Source organism: Lissotriton vulgaris, chromosome 12, assembly GCF_964263255.1.
Source record: "Lissotriton vulgaris chromosome 12, aLisVul1.2, whole genome shotgun sequence".
NCBI lineage: Eukaryota > Metazoa > Chordata > Amphibia > Caudata > Salamandridae > Lissotriton > Lissotriton vulgaris.
In genome coordinates this window covers 482,439,246-482,463,725 of record NC_141700.1, presented here as the reverse complement: position 1 = coordinate 482,463,725, position 24,480 = coordinate 482,439,246, and the positions used below count along the sequence as shown (strand labels likewise).

At 45.1% G+C, this 24,480-nt stretch overlaps 1 protein-coding gene across 2 annotated transcripts in view; it reads right to left on the bottom strand.

Annotated features, from left to right (window-relative positions):
- Window positions 1–24,480, bottom strand: part of LDHD (lactate dehydrogenase D) — a 735,651-nt gene that overhangs the window by 336,195 nt on the left and 374,976 nt on the right. For both annotated transcript variants that reach the window (XR_015302444.1, XM_086945224.1), the window contains exon 5: window positions 22,164–22,323. Coding sequence is in view for 1 of the 2 variants with exons in the window: in XM_086945224.1 (XP_086801350.1) it covers window positions 22,164–22,323 (160 nt within the window). In the remaining variant the exon portion in view is untranslated. The remainder of the gene's footprint in view (window positions 1–22,163; window positions 22,324–24,480) is intronic.

The window sequence follows — 24,480 nt, the reverse complement described above, 5'->3', positions numbered from 1 at the left end:
GACCTGTATTTATGAAGGTAGCTCAGTGGGTTACTGCTTTTGTTAGAGGTATTCTTTAGTTACTTGTAGTTTCTAAGTTAAAATCCTAAAATGGAACAGCGAGCTATCAACTGTAATCAAAGCGCTGCATGCAAACTGCAAGTTATACATTAGAGTGTTATACTTTTTTCCCCAGTCTTCCATTTTTTTATTGTTGCAAAAAAGATTTGTTTGGGTAGAAAACAATTGTTATTATTACAGAGAACTCTCAAGTATGGTGTTACATTTTGAATCCTGTTAAAGGGTGGTTGTAAGGGAATCTGTGCCGGTAGTGGTCATTGGGGGGCGCTAACTGGGCACCACCAGTGCTAAAGACGGCCCTGGAAACAGGTTCCAGTATTGATACTCAAATGAAGAGCTCCAATATTTTCCAGTCGATGTTGATCAAAAAACTGTAAAAACTACATTAAACATTCATCTTAAAGTATAGGCAAAAAGTTTTAAACCAATCCTCCTTTTTATTTATCATCTCAAAGAATACACCTTCAAATACATTACTTCAGGCTTTGCACTGTACAAAACCCCTGACTTGCCTTTTAGTTCACTAATAGCACTGTCTTTTGGGGGGAGGTGGTGGGGGAGCTGGAACGATTCTCAGGTCTTGTTTGATAAATACTTTGCATATAATCTGAAGTACTAACATGAGGTGCTTTCGATAGTTTACTATAGTCTAACAATCTGTGCTGCATGATTGACACACCACATTTTTTCAAGGCTTGGCTTGTGTATGGGTTCTTAAGAGCCAGAGCAGACCCTTGGCTCCGCTGTCCCTGGTAATTTGGTGTCTCGCCCACCTTTGCCTTTTGCCATAGTCTGGGCCACTGGAATTATGCGTCAGGAGAAGACCAAATTATGCAGCAGGGTGGAATTATGAGGCAAGCAAAGGCAAGTTATGTAGTATGATGCTGCATATTTTATGATAGAGTTACTTTATTATTTTGAAATTTTGCACATGCTAACACTAACTGTATTGTATTGTATTGTTACTTGTATAGCGCATGGCTACCCGGAGGCATCCCAGCGCTGCGCGGGGCTAAGGGGAGGGGGTCTGAGCTTTTATATGAACAGCCAGGTCTTCAACTGTTTTCGGAAGTTCAAATGGTTTGGTTCGCTCCGTAGATGCAGTGGGAGGGCATTCCATAGTCTGGAGGCATTGAGTGAGAAGAGGCTACCGCCACTTCTGGCCTTCTTGATCCTGGGAATCACAGCAACTGGGCAAATGTTTAATCTCATTAGTACCATTTACCACCTAAATACATCCATGTTTAAGCTACTTTAAGTGCATAGTTTATTCAGTCTGATAATATGGCAATGTGGGCTGTATTTGGATAATTAGCAAAATGGCATCTTGGCAATATCTGTAACTGAGGGGATAAACATGCTGCCCAAAAATGCAGGTCATATAATAGAACGTAGAATATTCTGTAACCTTTACTACCGCTCCCTATGGAGGACAACCCACCCAACGTATAACTCTTGACTGTGTCGATGGGGAACTCTTTAACACAAGTGTATCCATTGGTGAAGTAGATGTGCTTTTGGCAAGACTGAATGCTGAGTGGGCTGTCATATTGTTACAGCCCACTTCGCAAACTTCTTTGTTTTTCAGAAACAAGCCCACAATTCAAGGGTTTGTTTCTGAAAAATAAAAATGTCTCCTACCCACAGGGAGATTTTCCCCTACAAGTGGTGGGCAGTGTTCATTTTTCCTGCCAGGCATGGCAGACACTGAGAGTGGTCTGCCTCAGCAAATCCGCCCCAAGTAGGCAGACCTTCAGAGGTACTGACTGGAGCGTCATTTCAGTGGAATGACCTCTGCCTATAACTGTACCCCAGTGGACAATGGTCACACTTGCAGAACCCAGAGGCTCTTCCTTCCAGTTACCCGTACCACCCTTTCTTCGGGACGTGGAATAACCAGACTTAACACGTGCTATTATAGGACACTCAGGATGTCGTGATGTCACTTCATGTCGTGATGTCACTTCCTGCTGTGATGTCACTTCCTGTCGTGATGTCACTTCCTGTCGTGGTGTCACTTCCTGTGACCACGCCTACCTTGGAGAGTCCCCCCGCTTCTTTTTTTAGGACTTGTGCCCTGCAAAAGGAGAAGCAAAGCGTGAGGAGAAGATCACCAAGAAGCACACATGGGGAACCCTCACTCTGTCCGACGTGGAATAGTTTGTATTTGTGTTGCATAGGGTCTGTGGGGAGGCGGTGGGCTGATGGTGTACCTCAAGAGCCCGTAGAATCTGGACACTAGCGCCGGCACTAGGGGACTGCAGAGGCAAACATATCCAGATAAGTGACTATTTATTATATCTGTAATGTGCTTGGACTATTGCATATACGAATGCTGGATCGGAAGTAGGCATTGCTCTGCCATTCTATGCTGTCGCCCTGTGGCTCTAGATAAAATGTTTGGAAACAATGGGGGAGGAGGAGTGGACACTGCGACGCAGGGGGCTCGGACTCATGTAACTTTGGTTACAGGAAATGGGTAGGCAGCTCTGACCCCTGCGCATGAATCGCACAGTTTTATTTTATTTTAGGGGTAATGACACTATACTGGACTGCACAAGATGAGTGGCCCCTCTAAAGATCGCATGTCCCTGAACCTCCTCACGTGTAACGTACGGGGCTTGCACAACCCACAAAAAATACGCAGGTTGATAGCATATTTAGACAGACACAAAATAGATGTCGCCTGCCTGCAGGAAACGCACCTCACTGACACTCGGGAACAACATATAGGTAAACGGTGGGCCTCGTTTAGGCTGGCATCCTCTTATTCGTCCAATGCCAGGAGGGTTCTCATATGGGTAAAATGCACTGTTCCCTTCACTCACCTCAAATCACTTCGGGACGACCAGGAACGCTTTGTCATATTACAGGGCAACTTCGGGGGCTCTGTATTGACCATAGTGAATGTATATGGCCCGAACATAGACAACCCTGACTTTTAAACTAAACTCTGGTCAACCTTGAGGGAGATGCAATTTTTTTTAAGAAAAAAATCAACCTGTACACCGGGTTATGTGTATGTTCCTTATACTCTGTCACATATTACACAAGGATATAAATTGAAGTGCCGTGATATGTGTTTCTGAAAAACATCTATTTATTGATTATTATTTTTTAGCTTTTTCCACACTTTTTGTAACACTTATTTACAGTAAATCATTTTTTTTGCATATATCTACATAACAATTGATATACTTATTATACAATTCAAAACAACAATAGCATATTTTTGCTCATTACAAAACTAGATCCTCGTTTAGGCTGGCATCCTCTTATTCGTCCAATGCCAGGAGGGTTCTCATATGGGTAAAATGCACTGTTCCCTTCACTCACCTCAAATCACTTCGGGACGACCAGGAACGCTTTGTCATATTACAGGGCAACTTCGGGGGCTCTGTATTGACCATAGTGAATGTATATGGCCCGAACATAGACAACCCTGACTTTTAAACTAAACTCTGGTCAACCTTGAGGGAGATGCAACCAGGCACCATAATCTGGGGGGGGGGGACTTCAACACTTGTCTAGATCCAACACTAGAACGATCGACTGGCCTTGAAAGATATGGCAAATGCTCTGCAAGAGTGCTACGGGAGGGGATGTCTGAATGGAAAATGCTGGATGTGTGGAGGCAGAGGACCACAGATAAACTAGAAGGAACGTGTTTTCGTCCACGCACCTCACATGGTCTAGACTCTACTACTGTTTAGTGACTCAAGACGGCTGCACTTGGACTACAAAGGTAGCACACACGCCTAAGACACTGTCAGATCACGCACCGGTCATGCTCAAAATGGTCGTAACAACGCACACACCAAGACAGTTCACCTGGAGACTGAAACACACTGCACTATAGGATCAGGTGTTCAGAGAGGGGCTGAGACAGGCCATAGTAAGCTTCTTTGAACACAACACGGGCTCTGTTCAGAGCGCAAAAACTCTGTGGGAAGCATTTAAGGTGACCATACGAGGCTACTGCATTAGCACCCATGTGGGGATATTGAGGGGCATCCAGAACCAACTGGGAAAAATCGAAAGCGACATACAAGTATTGGAGCAAAGGTTTGAGGAGAGTCCAGCAGACTCTATCCCAGCCGAGATAAGACAACACATTGATAGATACAATGAATTTGCTGCCGACGAAATAAAATACCTCTCACGCAGATATGTGGCATGAAAATATGGTGAGGGAGGTAGGCCTGGAAGGGCCTTATCCTTCAAAATTAAGCCTTCACACACCATGACACACATCACAGAATACACATGTATACGACACACCGTCTATATTGACTAGTTTTACTGAATTTTATACACAGTTATACACGGCGCGTGTAACACCCCCAACCTCGGACGTTTGGCAATACCTAGACGACATAGGACTAGCCTGGCTGTCTGATACACACAGAAAATATTTCTGTCTCCCGATATCCAAAGAAGAAATAATTGAAGCTTTCAACTCACTACCCAATAACAAGGCCCCCGGCCTGGACGGACTCCCGGGTGAGTTTTATAAAGAATACCGGGACATATTGGTCCCACACTTTGCAGAAATGCTCGAAGATGCGTACGATGAAGGCACGTTACCGGACACACTTATGGAAGCGCTACTAGTATCGCTTCCAAAACGGGCAAAGACTACCTGAAATGTGAATCCTATAGATCCCTTTCCTTAATTAACATTGACGCGAAGATCCTGGCAAAAATAATAGTGAATAGAATACACCCACTCCTTTGTAACCTGATCTTGCCGGATCAAGCAGGCTTCATGCCAACGCGGTCTACGGCTCAAAACCTCCGCACGATTTTTTCCCTCTACCACCAGTTGGATCCGGAAGTGCCAGCGGCGGCGGCCCTTTTGGACGCCGCTAAGGCATTTGACTCCGTGGAATGGGTTTTATGTTTGTGACCCTGCACAAAATGGGGTTTCCTGAACCTTTTCTGAAATGGATTTCCCTGCTGTACACGACACCAAAGGCACGAATACGTATTAATGGTCTAACTTCAGCTCCCATCTCCATCACTAGAGGCACAAGGCAGGGATGCCCGCTGTCCTGCATGCTCTTTGCCCTGATACTTGAGCCGCTGGCCTGTAAGAAGTGTGGCTCACTGGTTAGAGGAGGCAGACCTGGAAGCAGAGGTCAGCCCGGGACCAGGGTTCAATTTCCGGCTCGGCGGGGTCTTGAGTCCTAAAATGTCCATGGACTCGACAATTCTCGCTCCGGTGCCTACTCGATTCACAGGTTGACACTCTGCGACTCTGGGCAATAGCTTGCTTAATCTCCACAATGGCCCCTCGCGGCGGGATGCCTGGCTTTCACCTTGCGGATACCCTGCCGGAGTTATCTCACAGGGGAATACCAGGACGGGTTCCCTAAGCAAGCGCTTAGAAACCGCTTGGTGATTTGCGCTATATAAATTCCTGTACATTAACATTAAGATTCGCCAGAGGCACTCTGACACTGCTTTGCAATTTACCCTGCGACCGATTAGCATCTCATTGTAAGCAGATGATATGGTCCTTTACATCATACACCCGAACAGGAATCTAAACCCGCTCATTAGAGAGTATGTCCAGCATGAACTATACACCGGCCTCAGTATCAACTGGGACAAGTCGGTGGTGATTCCACTCACCACCACTACTACGGACCCAGAGTTAGACTATCCCTTAAAATGGTGCACTGACCCGGTCAAGTACCTAGGGATATGGATCCACAGGGACCCAGATATAGTCATTAGGGAAAACTATGGAACAGCACTGCCTAGATTAGAAGAGCAAGTGGATAGGTGGATGTAGGAAGGTGGATCCCTGACTATGGTTACCCCAGATTTTTGCCTTGTGTTTAGCTGGTTTTCGACTTAGTTGGCCTGGTTCCCGGCTAATCAGGGCCCCAGGCTATCTGCTCTCTCTTTAAAATGGGTTCCATGTACCCTAGGTACATAACCAATTTGGTACTGCACACCTTGCCAGCCCCTATACAGTGCACTATAGGTGCCCAGGGCATAGGTGCATCCAAGGCCTACCAGGGGCTGCAGCATATCTTTTGCCACCCCTGGCTGGTCCTTAAATTGACACAACTGGCTGATCACTCAGCTGGGGCAAGGTGGTGTAATTACCCCTTGCTTAGATATAGTATACCTATATCTAAACCTATATCTGGACACATATATACCTATAAGTCACTCCTATGGCAGGCCTTAGCAATCCTGGAGGCAGAGTGCTTGGTTTTATGTGAGATGGTGTTCTAGCATGAGCTGAGCCTGTCTTCAGCTGTCGGGACCAACTCCCTTAGCTGTTCCGGGATATTGCCATACCATATACTCTTAAGTGCTTTATAATCAATTGCCGTTATGTGCTAACTTTGGCTTGGCTTCATCAAAACATGTCGTGTAAGGTGTCATACGATTTGGAATACTACCCCCTCGCCAGTCCTGGCGACGGGAGTAGCATTCCACCCTTCTAGAGGGAGTAGACATGTTTCTTTGCTAAAATGCGGTTAATTCTAACCAGAGCCTCAGCATCACAAAATAGATGCTGCTGCCACCGACACGAGTCTGACCTCCTGCTGCTGACCGAAACTTAGCAGAGGAGGCTTGGACAAAGGGTTTCCTGTCATAGGGAGGTGCTACACCTCCCCAGACAGGAGATAGTGTATTGGGGCAGGGTGGGTTGAATGAAACTAGACACTGCCTGGGGCACACAAGGTGTCCCTTGCATAATCCAGTCAAACCGGTTCTGGGGCTCTCCAGCCCCAGTCCCAGCGTGACCCTGGTCAAAGGGAAAGGGGTGTAACCACCCCCTTCCTGGGTCCCACCCATAGGAGGGACCTAGCAGGTGATCCAGCCCACAGATTTGGTATAAGAGTGGGAGCAGTGCTAGTGCACGCAGCTTATCCTGACTGAAACTTATGAAATGAAACTCTGGACCCTTCGACATCCTACTCGACGTAGAAGACTGAAGAATCACCCTTGTGGTCAAGGTGTGACCACCCTGTGCAAACAGGCACCATCCAGCGCCTCACCATTTGCTTTGTTGCAGTTCCCGCCGGAACTCGAGCAACAGAGATCGACAAGACCCAGCTATCCTGCCTTCCAACAGCCCGATCCACAGTCCCAGCGAATCTGAGACCCGTGGAGGCGACCTGAAGCGTGGGGCCGGCCATCTTGGAAAAACCACGAAGTGCTGACCGTGCAGCTCCCGAGGCTCCCTCGATGCTGTGCATTGGGGTTTGAGAAGCCCCAGCCCTGAGCAGCTTTTGCACCAAAGCTACCCCCTCCACACTCTCCGAGTGCTGCGTGGGGCCCTTCTGCATTTTGCTGCTCAACGCGTTGGTCCGGTCGCTTGCCCGTTGGCTAGTGGCCCCAGTACCGACGAACATTTGAATTTGCTCTGCCAGTCCGGTTGCTCTGGACTGGCCCTCGCTCCCCTGAAAAGGAGCACCCGCTCTGACCTTGCTGGTCCGAGTAAGAAGCGATCTTCGAATCCTGCGTGGGTTGCGCTTGCCATGGTTCGTTTGCTCCAATCCGGAAGCCGACACCGCCGACAGCGAGAGCCTTCGTGGGACAGCTCGTGATCCACTCCTGGACATCCTCGGTGCCCCAGAGTCCACGTGGCAGCGGAGACAAGCTTCATGACAACCACCTGATTGCGCCCGACATTGCCTGGTTCCTTCCTGGTTCCACCCTGGTCACTGCTGAGTGACCCAGACTCTGTCCCCTCTGCTTTCAGGTTCTCTACAGCTTCGATCCACCCTTGGATTTAACCGGACACTTCTCTTCTGGACGCCTGCAGCCATTTCATCTTCAGGCACCATCAGACTGCGTGACGAAACCCGACACACTTTGGCACCTGTGCACCCGCTTCCTGTGGGTGAGGTAACTCATGAACGCCGGTGCTCCTGCATTGGTATACACCTCTCGTGTCTAAGTCTAAAGTTTGGTCATTCTAGTCCAGTCGGAAGACTCCTTTAACAGTAACTTTGTAACTTTTACGCACCATTGACTTTACATTGGTGCATGCGTGTGCTTTAAGCGCTGCACCGAGTCCCGCGGGCTTTTCCCGACTTCACCACTGCTAGTCCCGAATAGCCCCAGCGATTCCCAAGGCCTCAGGCCTTACCACTGTTCGAGTAGTGATACTTATACCACTATTTTAGTATATGGTTTGAGTGGCCCCTGGGCCTCATCCATAATTGTGCAACTTTCATATGTTTTACTGTGCTTTTGTTTAAACGCTTGTGCTTCTAGACTCATAGAGAGTATAGAGGATTATCCTAGTAATAAATGCATATATTTTTATAATATATAACTTGTGTGGTGTCCTTTCATTTGATATTACAGGATTGTGATTGGTAAAACAGCTGGCTTCACATGCCCTCTTGAGTTAAGCCTTTAAGGCTGCTTAGTCCATGCTACCCTTAGGATAGCTTGTCTATAAGGTTGACTTACAACCATCACCATAAGGGATTGTTTGGACTGATACAAGGTGCCCCCAGAATTGGAGACATCATATATCAGGCCAACTTCTCACAGTGGATTAAACTGCCCCTCTCCATGGCAGATAGAATAGCCCTTCAAGAGATCATTATCCCACCTAGATTTCTGTATCTGTTCTGGAACGTCCCCATTTGGCTGTCAAACGCATTCTTCGATAAATTGCGCTCAGTGCTCCAAAAGCTGACGTGGAAAGTCCTTACACAGCCATATCATCTGGGCGGATTTGAGGAACCTGACCTACAATTATATTACATTTACGCGCGAGCCCAACATGCGCATTATTGGACATGGCCCCATGCTTACATACCACACGTCGCAGTAGAACAGGACAGCGTATCCCCAGGATCGCTGTTGGCGCTACTGGCCGAGCCCATACGTTATGCCCCAAAGGACACGATACACACGGCGATGAACACCTCGAGACAGTGTCATGCACTGGCGCGAAGAGCAGATAAATTGCTGATATATGCACGGGCCCTCCCAACAGCACAACACCCTAAGCACACAGTGACGCAAGAACCCAAAATGCAGACACTATTAGAGGAAATGGGCTTTCGAACCATGGGTCATGCGTTCCCACATAACACATTTCTTAATTTGTCAGACCCCGCCCTCTGTGCACATCGGACTCCGATGAAACATTTTGTGTACCTGCGCTTTCGGGCGGCCATGATAGCGCTATACAGCACCGAAAGAGAGATGGGAAAGACTGCTAGGCGCACCAATAGATGAACAAGACTGGCAATATAGCTGCACGCAGCTAACACTTCTAACATCTAATTGTAATCTAAGCTTAATGCACTTTAAGTTCCTTCACCAGGCCTACTACATGCCTGCAAGGCTACACCGATTAGGACTCAGGGACACTGACTGTTGCCGCCGCTGTGGCACAGCTGGTGCGGATTTTTTGCATGTGGCGTGGTCCTGCCGGGACCTACATGCCTACTGGCACGCTGTCACTGATGGATTACAGACCATGCTGGCGGAACATATCTCGAACACGCCTCAGACGTGCTTACTGGGAATTCACAAGCTTAAACACGCTAGACGTAGAAAGTTCCTGGCAGTGGCGCTGCTGCTGGGGAAACACAGAATAGCGATTAGATGGGGCAATAAGAGGCCACCCAGATTCAAGGACTGGATCATAGATATGACATACTGCAAAACAACACTGGAGGCCTATGCAGAGGAGATACCACTGGCTTCCAGACCCAGAGACTTCTGGGAGCCATTGACGATATACTTACAAAACACACACGCAAGCGCGTAGTGGCTGACTGTTGTCTGGTCATCCTGCTGAAGTGGAATCTCCAATGTAAATAACTGATTTTACATTCCTGTGGCAGTTAAGAATATTTGGATACATGAGATGGTGGGAGGTAGGGGCAGAGGATCTGCGATAAATGCCTGTATATCCCTGTACAATGTTTGCAATGTTGGTTTATATGACTACAACAATGTTTCCTAGTGTGTCAACTGGATGACATGATCATGGTAATATGTCAATGGATGCTGTGTATCTGCTGGTCGGATTGAAAATTAAATTAAATTTTTTTTTTTTTAAAGTATGTGACAAATGGATTTGCCATGATAGGCAAACTTGAGATTTTCTCCTCTCCTATTCCACAACTCAGTGGCCACAAGAGCAAATTAAACAATTGTTTGAAGACACTAGCTAGGTGTGTAGGTTCTAGGAATATCAATGTAAAATTTCTGTAGCGGATCATAACCCTTTCTTTTGTTTACTCATACTCCATATTGTAGTAAACTACTTCTCTACTGTTCTCCACTGTATAGAATGCACCATGACATCATAGAATGCCTAGGTGTCTCTATGGCTCACAGTGTCAGTTGGGCAACTCAGGCTGAGCTGCTTGGAGCCTGCTCCTGGTGGGGTTTTACCTATTCTTCCTATCTTCTCCTACTTACCTATCTTAGAAGGAATCTACAATAAAGGATTATCTACTTACACAGTTGGACTATGCATCTTCTTTTACCACACATATCATAGGTTTCTCTTTACGAGGATTAGGTTTAGTTCATTCGTTTTTTACCATCCCAGAGAAGTTTTTATGTCCCAAGCTTCTGCCATGTTCTTTTGATAATCGTTCTACTCAATCTTTGTTCGTTTTATTTTGTTATCCCTTTTTGTGGGTCCTAGGAATTGCTTCATGGTCCCTGTGAGAAGTTGGCCTGGTATATGATGTCCACTATTCTAGTGGGCACCCTGTATCAGTCCAAACAACCCTTATGGTGATGGTTGTAAAGTCAACCTTATAGACCAGCTATCCTAGTGGTAGCAGGGACAAAGCAGTCTTAGGCTGCAACTTCAGAGAACATGTGAAGCCAGCTGTTTTACCAATAATAATCCCTTGAATATCAAATGAAAGGACACCACACAAGGTATATATCAAATATATATGTATTTATTACTAACACAACCCCTCTGCACTCTTTATGAGGTCAGAGTTCGAGATACAGCACAAGTTACTCAATAAGCATACTATAAGTTGCACAAATACAAATCTGCCCTAGGGGCCTCACGAACCATATACTAAGTAAGTGGTATAAGAACCACTTCAGGAAAGGTGAATAGGCCCTAGGGCCTAGAGAATCGCTGGGGCTGCACTGGACAACCAAAGGTTAAGAAGTAGGAGTCCCACAGGATGCGTGTGCAGTGTATAAACACACACGCGAGTTACCATAGAGTTATAATGGGAACGTAAAAGTTACAAAGTAGTAGATTTCGGACACTTCCGGATTGACTACGGGAAAGCCCTGTTAAACTAGGACACTTGGATAGTTAATACCCACGGGAGCACCGGAGTACTAGAGTTACCTCACCCAGGGAAGCCGGGTGCATAGGTGTTCTTTCGTGTTGGGTTTCGTCGCTGCATCCTATGGAGAGCTGCAAGAAAGTGCAGCAAGCGACCAGGAGGAAAATGTCCGGGTGGATCCAAGGGTGGATCGGAGTCGAGAAGAACCTGAAAGCAGAGGGGACAGAGTCTGGATCACTAGCCAGTGACCAGGAAGGAACCAGGCGATGTTGAGATGCAATCAGGTGAAGAGGTGAAGCTTGTCTCCGCAGCCACGAGGTCTAGGAGGAATCAACGACAACCAGGAGCTGGAGTCGCACTGTCCCACGACGGATCTAGCTGTTGGCAGTGTCGGTATCCGGATTGGACCCAACAAACCTTGGCGATGCAATCCATGCAGGATTGGAAGATTGGCTTCTATTCAGACCAGCAAGGTCTGGGGAGCTTCTCCTTTGCAGGGAAGCTGGAGCAAGACTGGAGCAACCAGGCAAGCGTGTTGATTTAAAGATTCATCTTCGTAGGACTCACTAGCCAACGGGCTAGCAACCGGGAAGACGCGTCAAGCTGAAATGCAGGAGCGGGCCCCATGCGGCACTCGCGGAGTGTGGAGGGCTGAGCTTCGGTGAAAATGTTGCTCGGGTCTGGGGCTTCTCAAATCCCAATGCACAACTTCGAGGCTACCTCTGAAGCTGCACGGTTAGCAAAAAGCAAATAGTCCAGGATGTCTGGTCCCATGTCTCTCGTGTCCGCCACGGGTCTCAGCTTTGCTGTGGATGTGGATCGGAGTCGGAGAAGTCTGGAAGTCCAGTTCCTGAGTCGCTGAGTCTTCGGGTTCCGGCGGGAGCGTCAACAAAGCAAACCTGCAAGTTACTGGTGGTGCCTGTTTGCACAGGGTGGTCACTCCTTGACCACAAGGGAGATGTCGTCAGTCTTCCAGTCGATATGGAACGTCGAAGGTCCAAGAGTTCATTTCAGAGTTTCTTTCCAGGATAATCTAATGTCTCTAGACACAGCTCCTATCTTTATACTAAACTAAGGGGCTGGATTACCTGCTAGGTCCTTCCTATGGGTGGAACCTGAGAAGGGGGTGGTTACACCCCTTTCTCTTTGTCCAGTTTCGTGCCAGAGCTGGGGCTGGAGTGCCCAAGCAACTGGTTTGAACCGGGCTATTCATGGAGCACCTTGTGTGCCCCGGGCAGTGTCTGGAAAAGCATATTTCCATTGAACCCACCCTACCCCAATCCACTGGGGAGGTGCCAGCACCTTCCTTTGACAGGAAACCTATTGTCCAGGCCTCCCCTGCCGGAGTTTCGTCCAGCAGCAGGAGGTCAGACTTGTGTCTGTGGCAGCAGCATCAATTTTGTGATTCTGAGGCTCTGTTTAAACTTAACCGGGTAAAGCAGTAACTACATGTCTTCTCCCTCTAGAAGGGTGGAATGCTACCCCCGCCGCCAGGACTGGCGGGGGGTGGGGGGAATAGTATTCCAAAGTGTTTGACACCTTACACATCATGTTTTGATAAAGCCAAACCAAAGTTAGCATTAACCGCGAGGATTATAATGCACTGAAAAGTATATGGTATGGCTATTTCATAGAACAGCTATAAGGACATGGTTCCGAAAGCTGCAGACAGGCTCAGCTCATGCTAGAGCACCATCTCACATAAAACCAAGCACTCTGCCTTCAGGATTGTCAAGGCCTGCCATTGAAGTGACTTATAGGTGTATATGTGTCTATATATAAGGGTAGATATAGGAATACTATATCTAAGCAAGGGGTGATTACACCACCTTGCCCAAGCTGAGTGTTCAGACTGTGGTGTCAGTTTGGATGGTCAGCCAGGAGTGGCATAATTCATGCTGCAGCCCCTGGTAGGCCTTGGATGCACCTATGCCCTGGGTACCTATGGTACACTATACAGGGGCTCACAAAGGTGACCCAATACCCAATTAGGTATGTAGCTAAAGTACATGGTGTCCATTTTACAGCGAGAGCAGATAGCCTGGGGCCCTGAATAGCAGGATCTCAGGCCAACTAAGTCAAAAACCATCTAAACACTAGGCAAAAAGTTGGGGTAACCATATAGTCAGATATCCACCTTCCTACAGTCCCTATTTCCGTTAGTTAAATATAATGTTGTATAAGATGGCATATATTTTTTTTACAGTATCTAAATTATGTATATGTATGTGTCTCAGTTGTTTTTTTATGATGCAGGGTATGACAATCAGGAATGTTATGTCTTAGATCATTATCCGGTTTGCAGTTTTTAAAACTTTTAGTGTTTTTTTAATGTGATTCTGTTTTTTTTCACAACACATTTTATGAGGTTTTGGCAATAAACCAAGGCGTATGACGCCCACACAGGAGATTGTGGTAAGAACCCCCTTGAACAATAACACACAGAAACTTGCACAGTCTGTCCCAATTCTCCCATCCAAGTACCACATGCCACTATGAATGCCCTAAATCAGGTTTAACATTAGACACATGCTTCAGTCCCTTGTGCCCTGGCACCACAGTTCTGTATTTCTGCATCGAGCTTGGAGTCCATAGAGCGAACCAGGGTCAGAACTATTCCCCTGTAGTCAGCCCATCTCTGCCACATATTGGGGTGTTTTGGGGGGCATCTCCAAGTGATTCTGTTTTTTGAAGTGATTCTGTATGTTTATGATATGAACATAATGCACTTTGTATCTATGTATTTTATCTTTTATAGAACTTTGATGAATAAAGATTTTCTTGACTGATTGGTTGACAGATGTTTACAATCCTCCTACCTAGAACTCAATCTGTGAACAAATAATATTGATGCTTTCAACATTGAAGTAATGGCAAAGGATTCCTATTTTGCTTCTTACATGGGTAGTCTGCTTACTTTTTGTCTCATAAGTATATACTTTACAAGTTTAATTCCCATGGACACACTTTGCTATTTTTTCATTACATCATAAATGCCTTTTCCCATGTAAACTAGGTAAATGTGAGAAAATCTGGTCACTCATTTTACATATCCTTGGAAATGTGAGAAGTCTGATAAAGCGTTTACATATCCACGAGGTACAGGTTTTTCCCCCTATGACAGCATAGGAAAAAAAAACAGATTGTAGCAGCTCAAAAGAGGAATCCCAAATGTTGTAGGGCACTATGATCGGGCAAGGCGCTCACCGCCCTAGAACACAAACTATTGGCAAGAGATGGGCTGCACTCTCACTGGCTAGTTGAGGAAAGGGGTAAGATTGACATACACCACATGAAATCAGCAAAGTAGAATACGAGATGTTACTGTTACTAGCCCCTACAAGAGAAGGACAACCCAGTTTGCTCGCATCAGTAGCACAGAACTGTGGGGCAATACTTGGTTCGGCCTTGAGGGTCATCATAATATAGAGAAATCAGAACAAATAGTACTACCCGCAGATAGGGCTGCTTAATACAATAAATTCTCTCCTTCGGATAAAAAAAGAGTTGTCCCTCTTCTTCCACAGTTTTGTTAAGCTTAACAGTTATAAAGGATGCCCGGATTAACTGGTTAGTACCTGTTTCTTAGCCAGGGCTGCCATAATTATATTCGATACTATAAACCGGCCACTCGCTACAGTATTAAGCGTATCATATATGGATGGGGATGTCATGTTTACATTGACAGCAAATTGCACTATACCCCTTAGGTTTCTTTTCTTGGGTTACAGGCCTTGCTGTTGATGGTGACTTCGATCTACTTACTCCTTACACTTCAAGCTAAGCTCTTGCACCATGCTTGACGTCCCTATAAGACATTCTATTTCACATAACAAGAATACCTGCAGTGATCTCAGTGGCTGGCCAGTTGTTTGAAGGCACTATTAGACAAAGTTTATGCATACTACTGGGACAGACCTCTCCAGTGTTTTTAATAAGTTGTATTCTTTTTAGTTTAGGCTCAACCAGTATGAAGAAACATTAGGCGTCCTCAGAAGCACAGTCAGATGCTGTGTGTCGGCTGCTACTCTTAGCCACAATATTCAAACTCTACAGCCAGCGCAATGTATTGTTAGATACTACAACTACGACACAAATCATGTCCATATAATTGGCGCATTCCGAGCGATCCACTATAATCACACCTCTCCTCAGTAATTAACAATCATGTTTAGCTCATGAAACACAATGCATTGACTTTATTTCACATAGGACCATGGAATCTGCACCAACTATCACATATTTTCAGAAATGTGCATGGGCCCTCCTACTCATAAAATTCCCATTTGAGCACCATGCCCCTGTCCACATTCTACAAATGTGGGAGGTGGGGGCCGCAGGGGTGGGGGTGGGCGGAGTGGAGGGAATGTGTGAGTCAATCTGCGTAATGTGACCATTTCACACTTGGCCACCACCAAACCGGTAACACAAAGGAACTCTTTCGATTTCGTTGTCAGATGTTTACTCCTGGTGCCCGGCGGCATAGTATCGCCATTACCCTATTTGTACTACTAATAATCCTGATAGGCAGTCTGACAGCTTGAGCCGGAACCCGGCTATTTATTAACAGACACCACGGTCACCTGTGGAACTCCTTCCCTGCCGTTCCACAGCCCCTCCGGCATGTATGAGATTGAACAGCTTAAACTGGGTTCCAGTGTAAAGGTTTTGGTGCAAGGGCTGTGCTAATCGAAGCCTGCTCTATGACTAGCGCTCTAGGACCCCGATTGGCCTTTCCCTAGGCTGCGTCATCGCGCATACCCAGCTCTCTCTCCCATATCACCTTCATCAGAGGAAACCTGTCCAGTGCAGGTGGGATTCACCCCTGAACCAGATTTAGTCCAACAGAACCTGCAGCTAACCGATGAGTTATCAGTGGTCTACACACAGATTATGAGCATGGGGTCTTGAAAGCCTTCACCTCAAGCCACTCTTCAGCAATCTAGGAATCACTGACACACAAGCTTTCCCGAAAAAAACCTAATAATGACTACCTAGCGGGATGCCTCAGACGCAATGCATAGGCTGGGGGCACATATTAGCCAACATCTACACTGCTTAACTGGTCACAGAGTCTTTAGCCGTGATACCAGATGCCTTAAAACAAATCCGGCTGTTTATCTTGGAATGCTCTAACTATCCAACAGTTTCTTAAAAGTGATGCAAATAAATAGAGACTTGCAGCTTTACCGTATGAAGAAAGGGTGACAGAATTTGTCCACAATTATGTGACAGGTCTACATTTTCACTAGACGAGACACCCTGCCCCCAATCACCAACACTTCAGCTTAAACTGTTAAACTTAAAGCCGAATTACAAGGCTTTCTTAGAGAGAAGACGCAAGATAAGGAGCAAGCATTTGCAATGCAGTAGGTCTCACATTTGCGAGAGTTTAAGCTATTGGCACTGTAAATGACAATGCCTTTTATTTATCTGTTTTGATAATTAACACATACATACAGTGGTGTAGCAAGGGGGGGCGGTCTGCCTCAGGCAGCATGAGTTTTGGGGGTGGCGGCCTCCCCTCGGCTCTTATGTGGCGTCTTAGGGGGGCAATGCCACCAGATCTTTTTATTGCACGGGTGGCAAAAGTCAGTGGAATCGGCCAGCACCCCTGCGCTCTTCTATGCGGCCGCCGCAGGACGGCAGACGCAGGGACCACCCGGGGCAGTCTAAGTGCTAGCTACGCCACTGCATAAATAAAAGGCATTGTCATTTACCAACAGCTTAAACTCTTGTAAATGCGAGACGTATTTCATTACAAAAAAGCGGCCGCCATTATCCCGGGCTGCTTTGAAAGTGAAAGCACGCATGATGCACTGAAAGTTGCAGGAAAGCACGTCCTGACTGCAGAAGGAGAAACTCATTAAAGAAAATAGTGCTTACAGACTAAATAAGACATACCGTGTAACAACACAAGTAAAAGGGCCAGTCCTCATGGGAGGTTACAAATGAAGACAAGGCGATACTAAGGAGGGACTAACATGCCTATTAACGAATCAGAAGCCAGCATTTACAAAGGACAATGACACAAGCTAATGAAAAATAAGGGTGGGGAGTGGACGGAGCTTCAAGTCCATACTCGAATACAACATGCCCCGCAAATCAGCTTATGCGCTGCCCAGGCTCGACCTAAAAAGGACTTGTTAAGTCTACTGATCACCACACGGTATGTTCCCACCACAGCACTCATGCTGTTTAACTTCTGGTAAATGCTCTAGCTTGCCACCATTTTGGGGGTAGCACTTTGGACGCCCCTCCCGGTCTAACAAGACTGCAATCTGTGAGATAGGCCTATTTCATGGTGCACATCCATGGTCCATGTTTGCCTATGACAAAAACCCAGCATTAGGGATCAAGATAACAGTATAGATGGGCACTCAGGCCAGGAGTGCACACCTGTTTGCTTATGTTATTTATTTTCAGTTATGTTAACAGTTACTCAGGGTTCTTGGCAATTTCTATTTCCCATTACTTATTTAAGAATTTCTCATTACTTGTGTAAACATTTTGGGCATTCTGATATCCTCTACCTATGTAATTATCACGACCAATGTTGTACTTTGCAACAATCTGTTCTTGTGCTACCAATCAATGCACTGTCACTGTTGTGCTATTTCAGTATTTGAGATTCAATCCTCTTCGATTTGTCTAACTAGTTTACTGAACGCAGGTTGTGAAATTGTTTTTGAAAGCCCACTTTGCCTGCATAATTTTTATTTGGTATAAAACTAGGTACAAGAGGAGATAATATGCAATGCCTAAAATGGAGACTCAAATCCCGGCCACCACTCTCGACTGAAGGAGGTGACCTTAGGCAAATTACTTCTCTGTAACATCTGGAGTGACCTAGAAGTTCTTCAGAGAGCACACTACAATCTATATACTCACTCTTATATGTTTGATAAATTGTAATGCTGCGCCATGTATATATTGTTGCTTTTGACCATTTTATACGGTGCTCATCACACCCTGAATTGTCTGATGCCATTCTGGGTAGAAGTTCTTATAACTTTCGTTCTTAGAAGTTATTAATTGTAATAAGTGGCATTCAATACAGTATGTAATGTAATATTCTAAAATGAAAGCAGAATTGTTGCCTCGGTTTTGGTGGCTCGGCTCGTACTTTGGCTCTTCCACCTCCTATGCTGGGCAAGTTCTCAAAGTTTTAGGGCTTTTTAGGATATTGTGAAAGATGCAAGAGTTGATTTATCAGAGTCCGGCACTACTGAATCAAAACCTACAGATGTTAGGCAGATCCACAACTCTCACTCTTTGGGTGTGAGTCCCACGCCTTGGAGCTCAGTCTCACTCACGGGGCGTGAGTCTCAGACCTTTAGTCCAGTCTCATTCCTTGAGTGTATTTCACTTCTTGAAGCACTGTCTCACTAACTGAGTGTGGAGCTCCTATCTTGAAGCCCAGTCTCACTCTTTGAGCTCAAGTTTAACTTCTTGAAGCACTGTCTCACTCACTCGCTCATACCTTGAGCCGCAGCTTCATTCACAGGGTGAGACTTGCGGGATGCTTAATTTCTTCACCAAGGAGCAGTCTTGCGTATTGTGTGTGGATCTCACACATTTAAAGCGCAGAGTTTCACTCACTGAGTGAGACTTGCTGTTGCTTGTCTTAGACCAAAGGGCAGTCGCTCTAATTGTAAGCGAATCCCACGTGATAGCAGAGGTTCGGTCACTGAGTTTGGGTGTCATACACTGGCTGCCATCTCACTCCCATGGCTTGAATGCCCCACTTTGAAACTCACTCACACTCATCAGCAGTGAATATCACACATTTGAACAGTATCAGTCTTATAAACTGTGAGTGTCACACAATGATCTACATTCTCACTCTTTCGGGGGAATCTCACACCTTGGAGCAATGTCACTCACTGGGGGAGAATCACTAGTTGGCTGCCCTACGCCTTACGGATGTTTCACTTACTGTGAATGAATGCGATGTGGTGGCAAATAGGATCACTCACTGAAAAACAGCTTCACTCATTATAAGTTGAATCTCAAACAAAGAAGCACAGTCTCACTTGTACGAATCTCACTCTATGGAGATGCCTTGCGGCGTGTTTCAAAATATGAGGACTGACAAACTCCCACAAGTGGGTTTTACACTCATTCAGAGCAACTAATCCACTCCGGGTTTTTTCCTTTACAATCTGGGATCTGAAATCTTTATTTTTTAACGCTAAACACAAGACTACAAATCCCAGAATGCAAAGACACTTGTGAGCGTGGTTCCCAATTTGTATCGCAATCTCGGACTTCACCATTCTCTGTGGACCTTTTTGCTATAAATAGATAATTTCCCTACAAACATTAACTTTGGGTTACACCTGTGCACTCGCTCAACCCTGCGCTACCACCTACTAGACCGCTCCCAAATTCCAAAGCGAGTTAGTGTTTAATTTCCCTTTGAGGAGGAGGAAGATGCGCTAAATGGAATAACACGCCACTTTTACAGAGCATGGAATTGCACAATAATACAATAATACAAGCATCGGCAATGCAATAGGTCTCGCATTTACGCGAGTTTGAGCTATTGGCATTGTAAATGTCAATGCCTTGTATTTATGTTTTAGTTAAAACATAAATAAAAGCATTGTCATTTACAATGTCAATAGCTCAAACTTGCATAAATGCGAGACCCACCTATTGCATTCCAAATGCTTGAAGGCATCGCTGAGTTGCTTCCTTGTGTCTCTCATGGCCCCTGAAGAGCTCCCTGTTTGCTACAAGTTAAATAAACATGCCGGTGGTCACAACTGCACAGGAGAGACCCTCCTGCCATCCTGCAGTAAGAGAAACGCATTGAAGAAAACAGTGCTTACAGACTAGAGAAGATGTACCATGTAACAACGGAAGTAAAAGGGCCAGTCCTCAGGGGCGGTTACAAATGAAGACAAGGCGGTACTAAGGAAGGACTAACAAGCCTAATAACGAATCAGAAGCCAGCATTTACGAAGGACAATAACACAAGCAAATGGCAAATATGAGCATAGAGTGGGCAGGGCTTCAAGTACATACCTGAATACAGCATGGCTCGTAGAGCAGCGCATGCGCTGCCCATGCTCGACCTAAAAAACAAACAACCCATAGGAAGTGGCTAAATCCTTGACTAAGCTATGTTGTTTAAAGGAAACTTTTTCATCAAAGATAGCTCTCAGTTACTGATGAGACCCGCCACTCCAATCTGGTGTCCTCAAGATGCTAACTAAAGCTAGTGTTTTTCCTGCCCAGATATTATGCATGCTTTTTAAGTGTTATTTTCAACCTATTATGTTTGTAAGGCAACCAGCTGTCTCTGTAGAACTATGGATGTAACATCTAAAGTGGCTAAATTGACAGCAGATAGTGAGTTCACATGGCGATCATCGACTCTTGGTATGTTGCCCTTGCCTCTTTCGGCTCTCTGGGTGATAGTTTAGAAAAAGAGATCGGCAGTGGTGTAGTGATGCAAGATTGTTCCAACCTATTACTGATTGAAATCCACGCTATCTTCTTTACTCCTTGCGGGCCAGTAAAATCCTGCTCTAATTTTCCGAATTGAAAGCTAAAAGGAAGCAAAGTGGCTCTTGTGGGAGTCAAGTATCCATAAGCTTTAGCTATAATAGCCTTAAGTTAATCAAACCAAGGACTGATTTAAAATCAACAACACATACAGGTACATTTCCCCTTCTGGTGGATTTTTCGTGATATATAATTTAATGTAAAAATCTGCTGCACCGTTGACTGGCTAGATTTAAATCCAGCCTGTTCAATACATACTAGTTTGTTATTCTTGGCTCAATCATCAACAACAATTGAGCAAATATTTTGGATGAGACATCAATTAAAGAGAGGATTCTATATGCCACAAGATCATTTACCATCCCCTTCTTAAAGATAGGTTTAAACCATGTTCAAAAGAATGCCCAACCAGTGAAGATCTCAGCAGTTCTGTTAATAAATAAGATTTACAGGTCAAAGATAACTACCAGATCTTTCGTCTATCTGAAATTGTACATTCACATGTCTGTCTATTAGCCAGACATTTTGTAAACATCAATAATAAGCATCACTTTGGTAATAATCACTCTTAAAAATAACTTTTCTGAGATACTCATAAGCACTATTAGCATATAATTTGTGGATTGCAACATCACTGCTGAATAAACATTTTCAGAACATAAAAATTATAAAAAATATAAAACTATGACTTTGGGGATTTGGGTCCCAGTGGTCTAGAATCAAAGGTAGTGCGTACTCTTTTTCGATGCAGAAGGTTGATTTAAACTTAGATCATCAGTAGTGCAACACTGTGTTCAGTGAATCGGAGCTTGTGTGGTCTAGCTAGCAACTGTCATTTGTAAGTCCTCTAAGTTTAGAGTTTGTGTGCCAGTGATGTGTGTAAAGTGGTAGGGTGAAATGCTTTGTTTAGTAGCAGGTGTGTACCAGTAATCTTAGGGCACTTTTGAAGTTATTTTCCTATAAATTCAGACCACATTTCTTCAAGTGACATGAGTGCAGAAAATAGGGCAAAGTGTGTTGCGGTTCACCTGACACCCTTATTAGCGACATAAAGCACCCACTTACTCAATTCCAACTGTACCAAGCGAACTCTCGAGTATCAAGACCTAAGGGCACCGACACTTTAAATATTGATTTGTAAGCCAAAAACAGACCTCGCTCAATGACGTTCAACAATCACAGACACTTGATACCTGTCTGCAGTCCTTTGGCATGAGGAGACGTACACCTTGGGAGTAATACGGTTTAAGGGCGTGCCTATTATCATAGAGAATGAACTTGAGCTTCCAATATCCTCCCGCGCCCCCATACCTGAAGCGTCGATCCCGGCCGGCGGTGTGCAGGATATTCCCATCAGGAAGCACCACCTCCAGATTGACAACATTCTCCCTCATTGTGCCGTAGCGCACTGCGTTGGTCCCGGAAGCGCTGGTGGCTGCCATGCCACAGAGGGAGGCGTCAGCACCAGGGTCTATAACAGAAACACACATTCTTTAGCTGAACATCTCCAACAGAAGCCCCTCAGGACAATCTCCACTGACAGCGGGTCACAACATTTGTAGTACTTCTAGGCCACCCTGTGCCTGACCTGTCCTACAGGCAGAATGCTGACCAGAAGCTCATAACTCCGATTAGCTGGGAGAGCTTGGGTGCAAGTTCCTCACCCAAGTCAAGTTATACCTGTCTCAGCATTTCAGAGGGCTTGTTTGGTTCAAAGCTCCCAATTTCACTACATACCAAACTGCCTCCGAAAGGAATCTCTTAATGGAGTCTTTTCTATTTAGTTGTGATTTGGGAAAAGTAGAAATTGGATGCAGCAGATATTCCTGGTCCTTTGTGCACCACTGCATCTCATGGGAACTCATCTGATTGACAGGAGGAGCTGTATGCACAGCTGTATGCACAGCAGCTGACGGGCAGCTCTACTGTACGTCGAACCTGTGTGTCTTTCATTGCCCTACCATCTTTAATGAGCCTGGTGACTACTTAAACTCATGCGTGTAAGAGAGTTTTCATTTGCTACAAAATAGTTATTTATTTAGGCATGCTTCAGCTCTCATAAGTAGACTGCACCAGACTACACTGACAATCATTTGTGAAATGCGCAGAAAAAGGCATGTTTATTTATTTATTTATTTATTTTGAAGGTTTTATATAGCGCGAACAAGACTCTTACGAGTATCAGAACGCTTTACAGACAAGTGTAAGGAAGAAACCAAAAAATGTAATAAAAACAAGGGATAGGTGCAAACATGGTACACAACGTAAACATGTAAGTCAGTTATCTTGACAGAGCAAATGTCAGCTAGTTGAGGATAAATACATAGATAGGAACAATAAAACGAAAGGTAGCAGAACAGACAGGATCACATGAATTGAGCCAAGAGGATCGCTTTGACTTCTTTTTTGAAGGCGGCAGGTGATGGATTCGTTCTGGTTTCCTTTGTTTTTATATCAAAAGATATAGTTGTTTTATTTTAGAACCAACAGGTATCAAAATATACTTTTCTCAATATGAGTGACTTTGGGTAATGACTTTGCAGACAGGCAATATACTTAGTAAGTACAATAGTTACTGGGGTTGCAATAGGAAATACAATTCTAAACACAATGTAACATTGAGCTCAATGGGTTTCTCTATAAAAATGCAATAGATTACTTTCAGGCTTACTTTGCTAACCACAGGACTGGATGCTGGATTCAGTCCCGGAACCTAAGCTGTAAACAATTAAGTAAAAGCGTTTTGGTTACAGTTGTACTTAGTTGACACTTGGTACAAGCTTTCCACATGCATGTGCCTTTCTCTCTTTGAGAAAATCAACGAAAATACAGCCGCAGCCATGGCCTCGGACTTAAACAAATGTAGACGGAATCATTCTGCTGTCCGAGGGAAGGTTATGTTTCTGTTAGAAGTTCAAGGCCTCTTATCCGAGCACTGCTGGTAGTTGAAGAACCTAGGATTTTCATGTGTTTACTAATGTATGATTTCATCATCTTAATTAAATACGCACAGCTTTAATCAATGAGATGTTCAAGGAAGTGATAGTTTCTAGTATTGTTGCACCAACTAATCGATTCATTGGTTGTAATGACAAACATTTGGAATCCAACCCTTCTATATTATGTCATGCTTTGAAATTCTGTGTCTTCTGTTCATGAAACATCACAAAACACATGCTTTTTGGGTACAGACAACGTTTTATTCGTTATATGTTTAACTGCAGAGCAGTGATCTTTTGGGCTTTACTTGGACAGAGGCCTCATGTTAGTATAAACCCACAATGTTATTCACTTTAGAGTGTTGTTATTTTGTTTGCAGGTTTTGGACCAAGTCTATGAGAGGCGCAGACAGTCCAGTCCCATTTCTGCCCAATGGCCCCTCCATGTCTTACCTCGAAGCGTTAACCACGCCTGCCAACTCGTGAAAACCTTTCACTGTGTGAGCAGGGGCGGCCTCAGAGGGGGCTAACTCACAGCCCCCCCTTCGACACAAACCCTCCCCCGCAAAGTTTGAGGCCGCCAGTGTCCTGGGTAGACCTCACAGCCCGTAATGGAACGAGTCTGCACAGAGCCGCCAATCAGCTGAAGACGTGCTCTGTGCAGGGCCTTCCCGGCCATTGTGTGCATT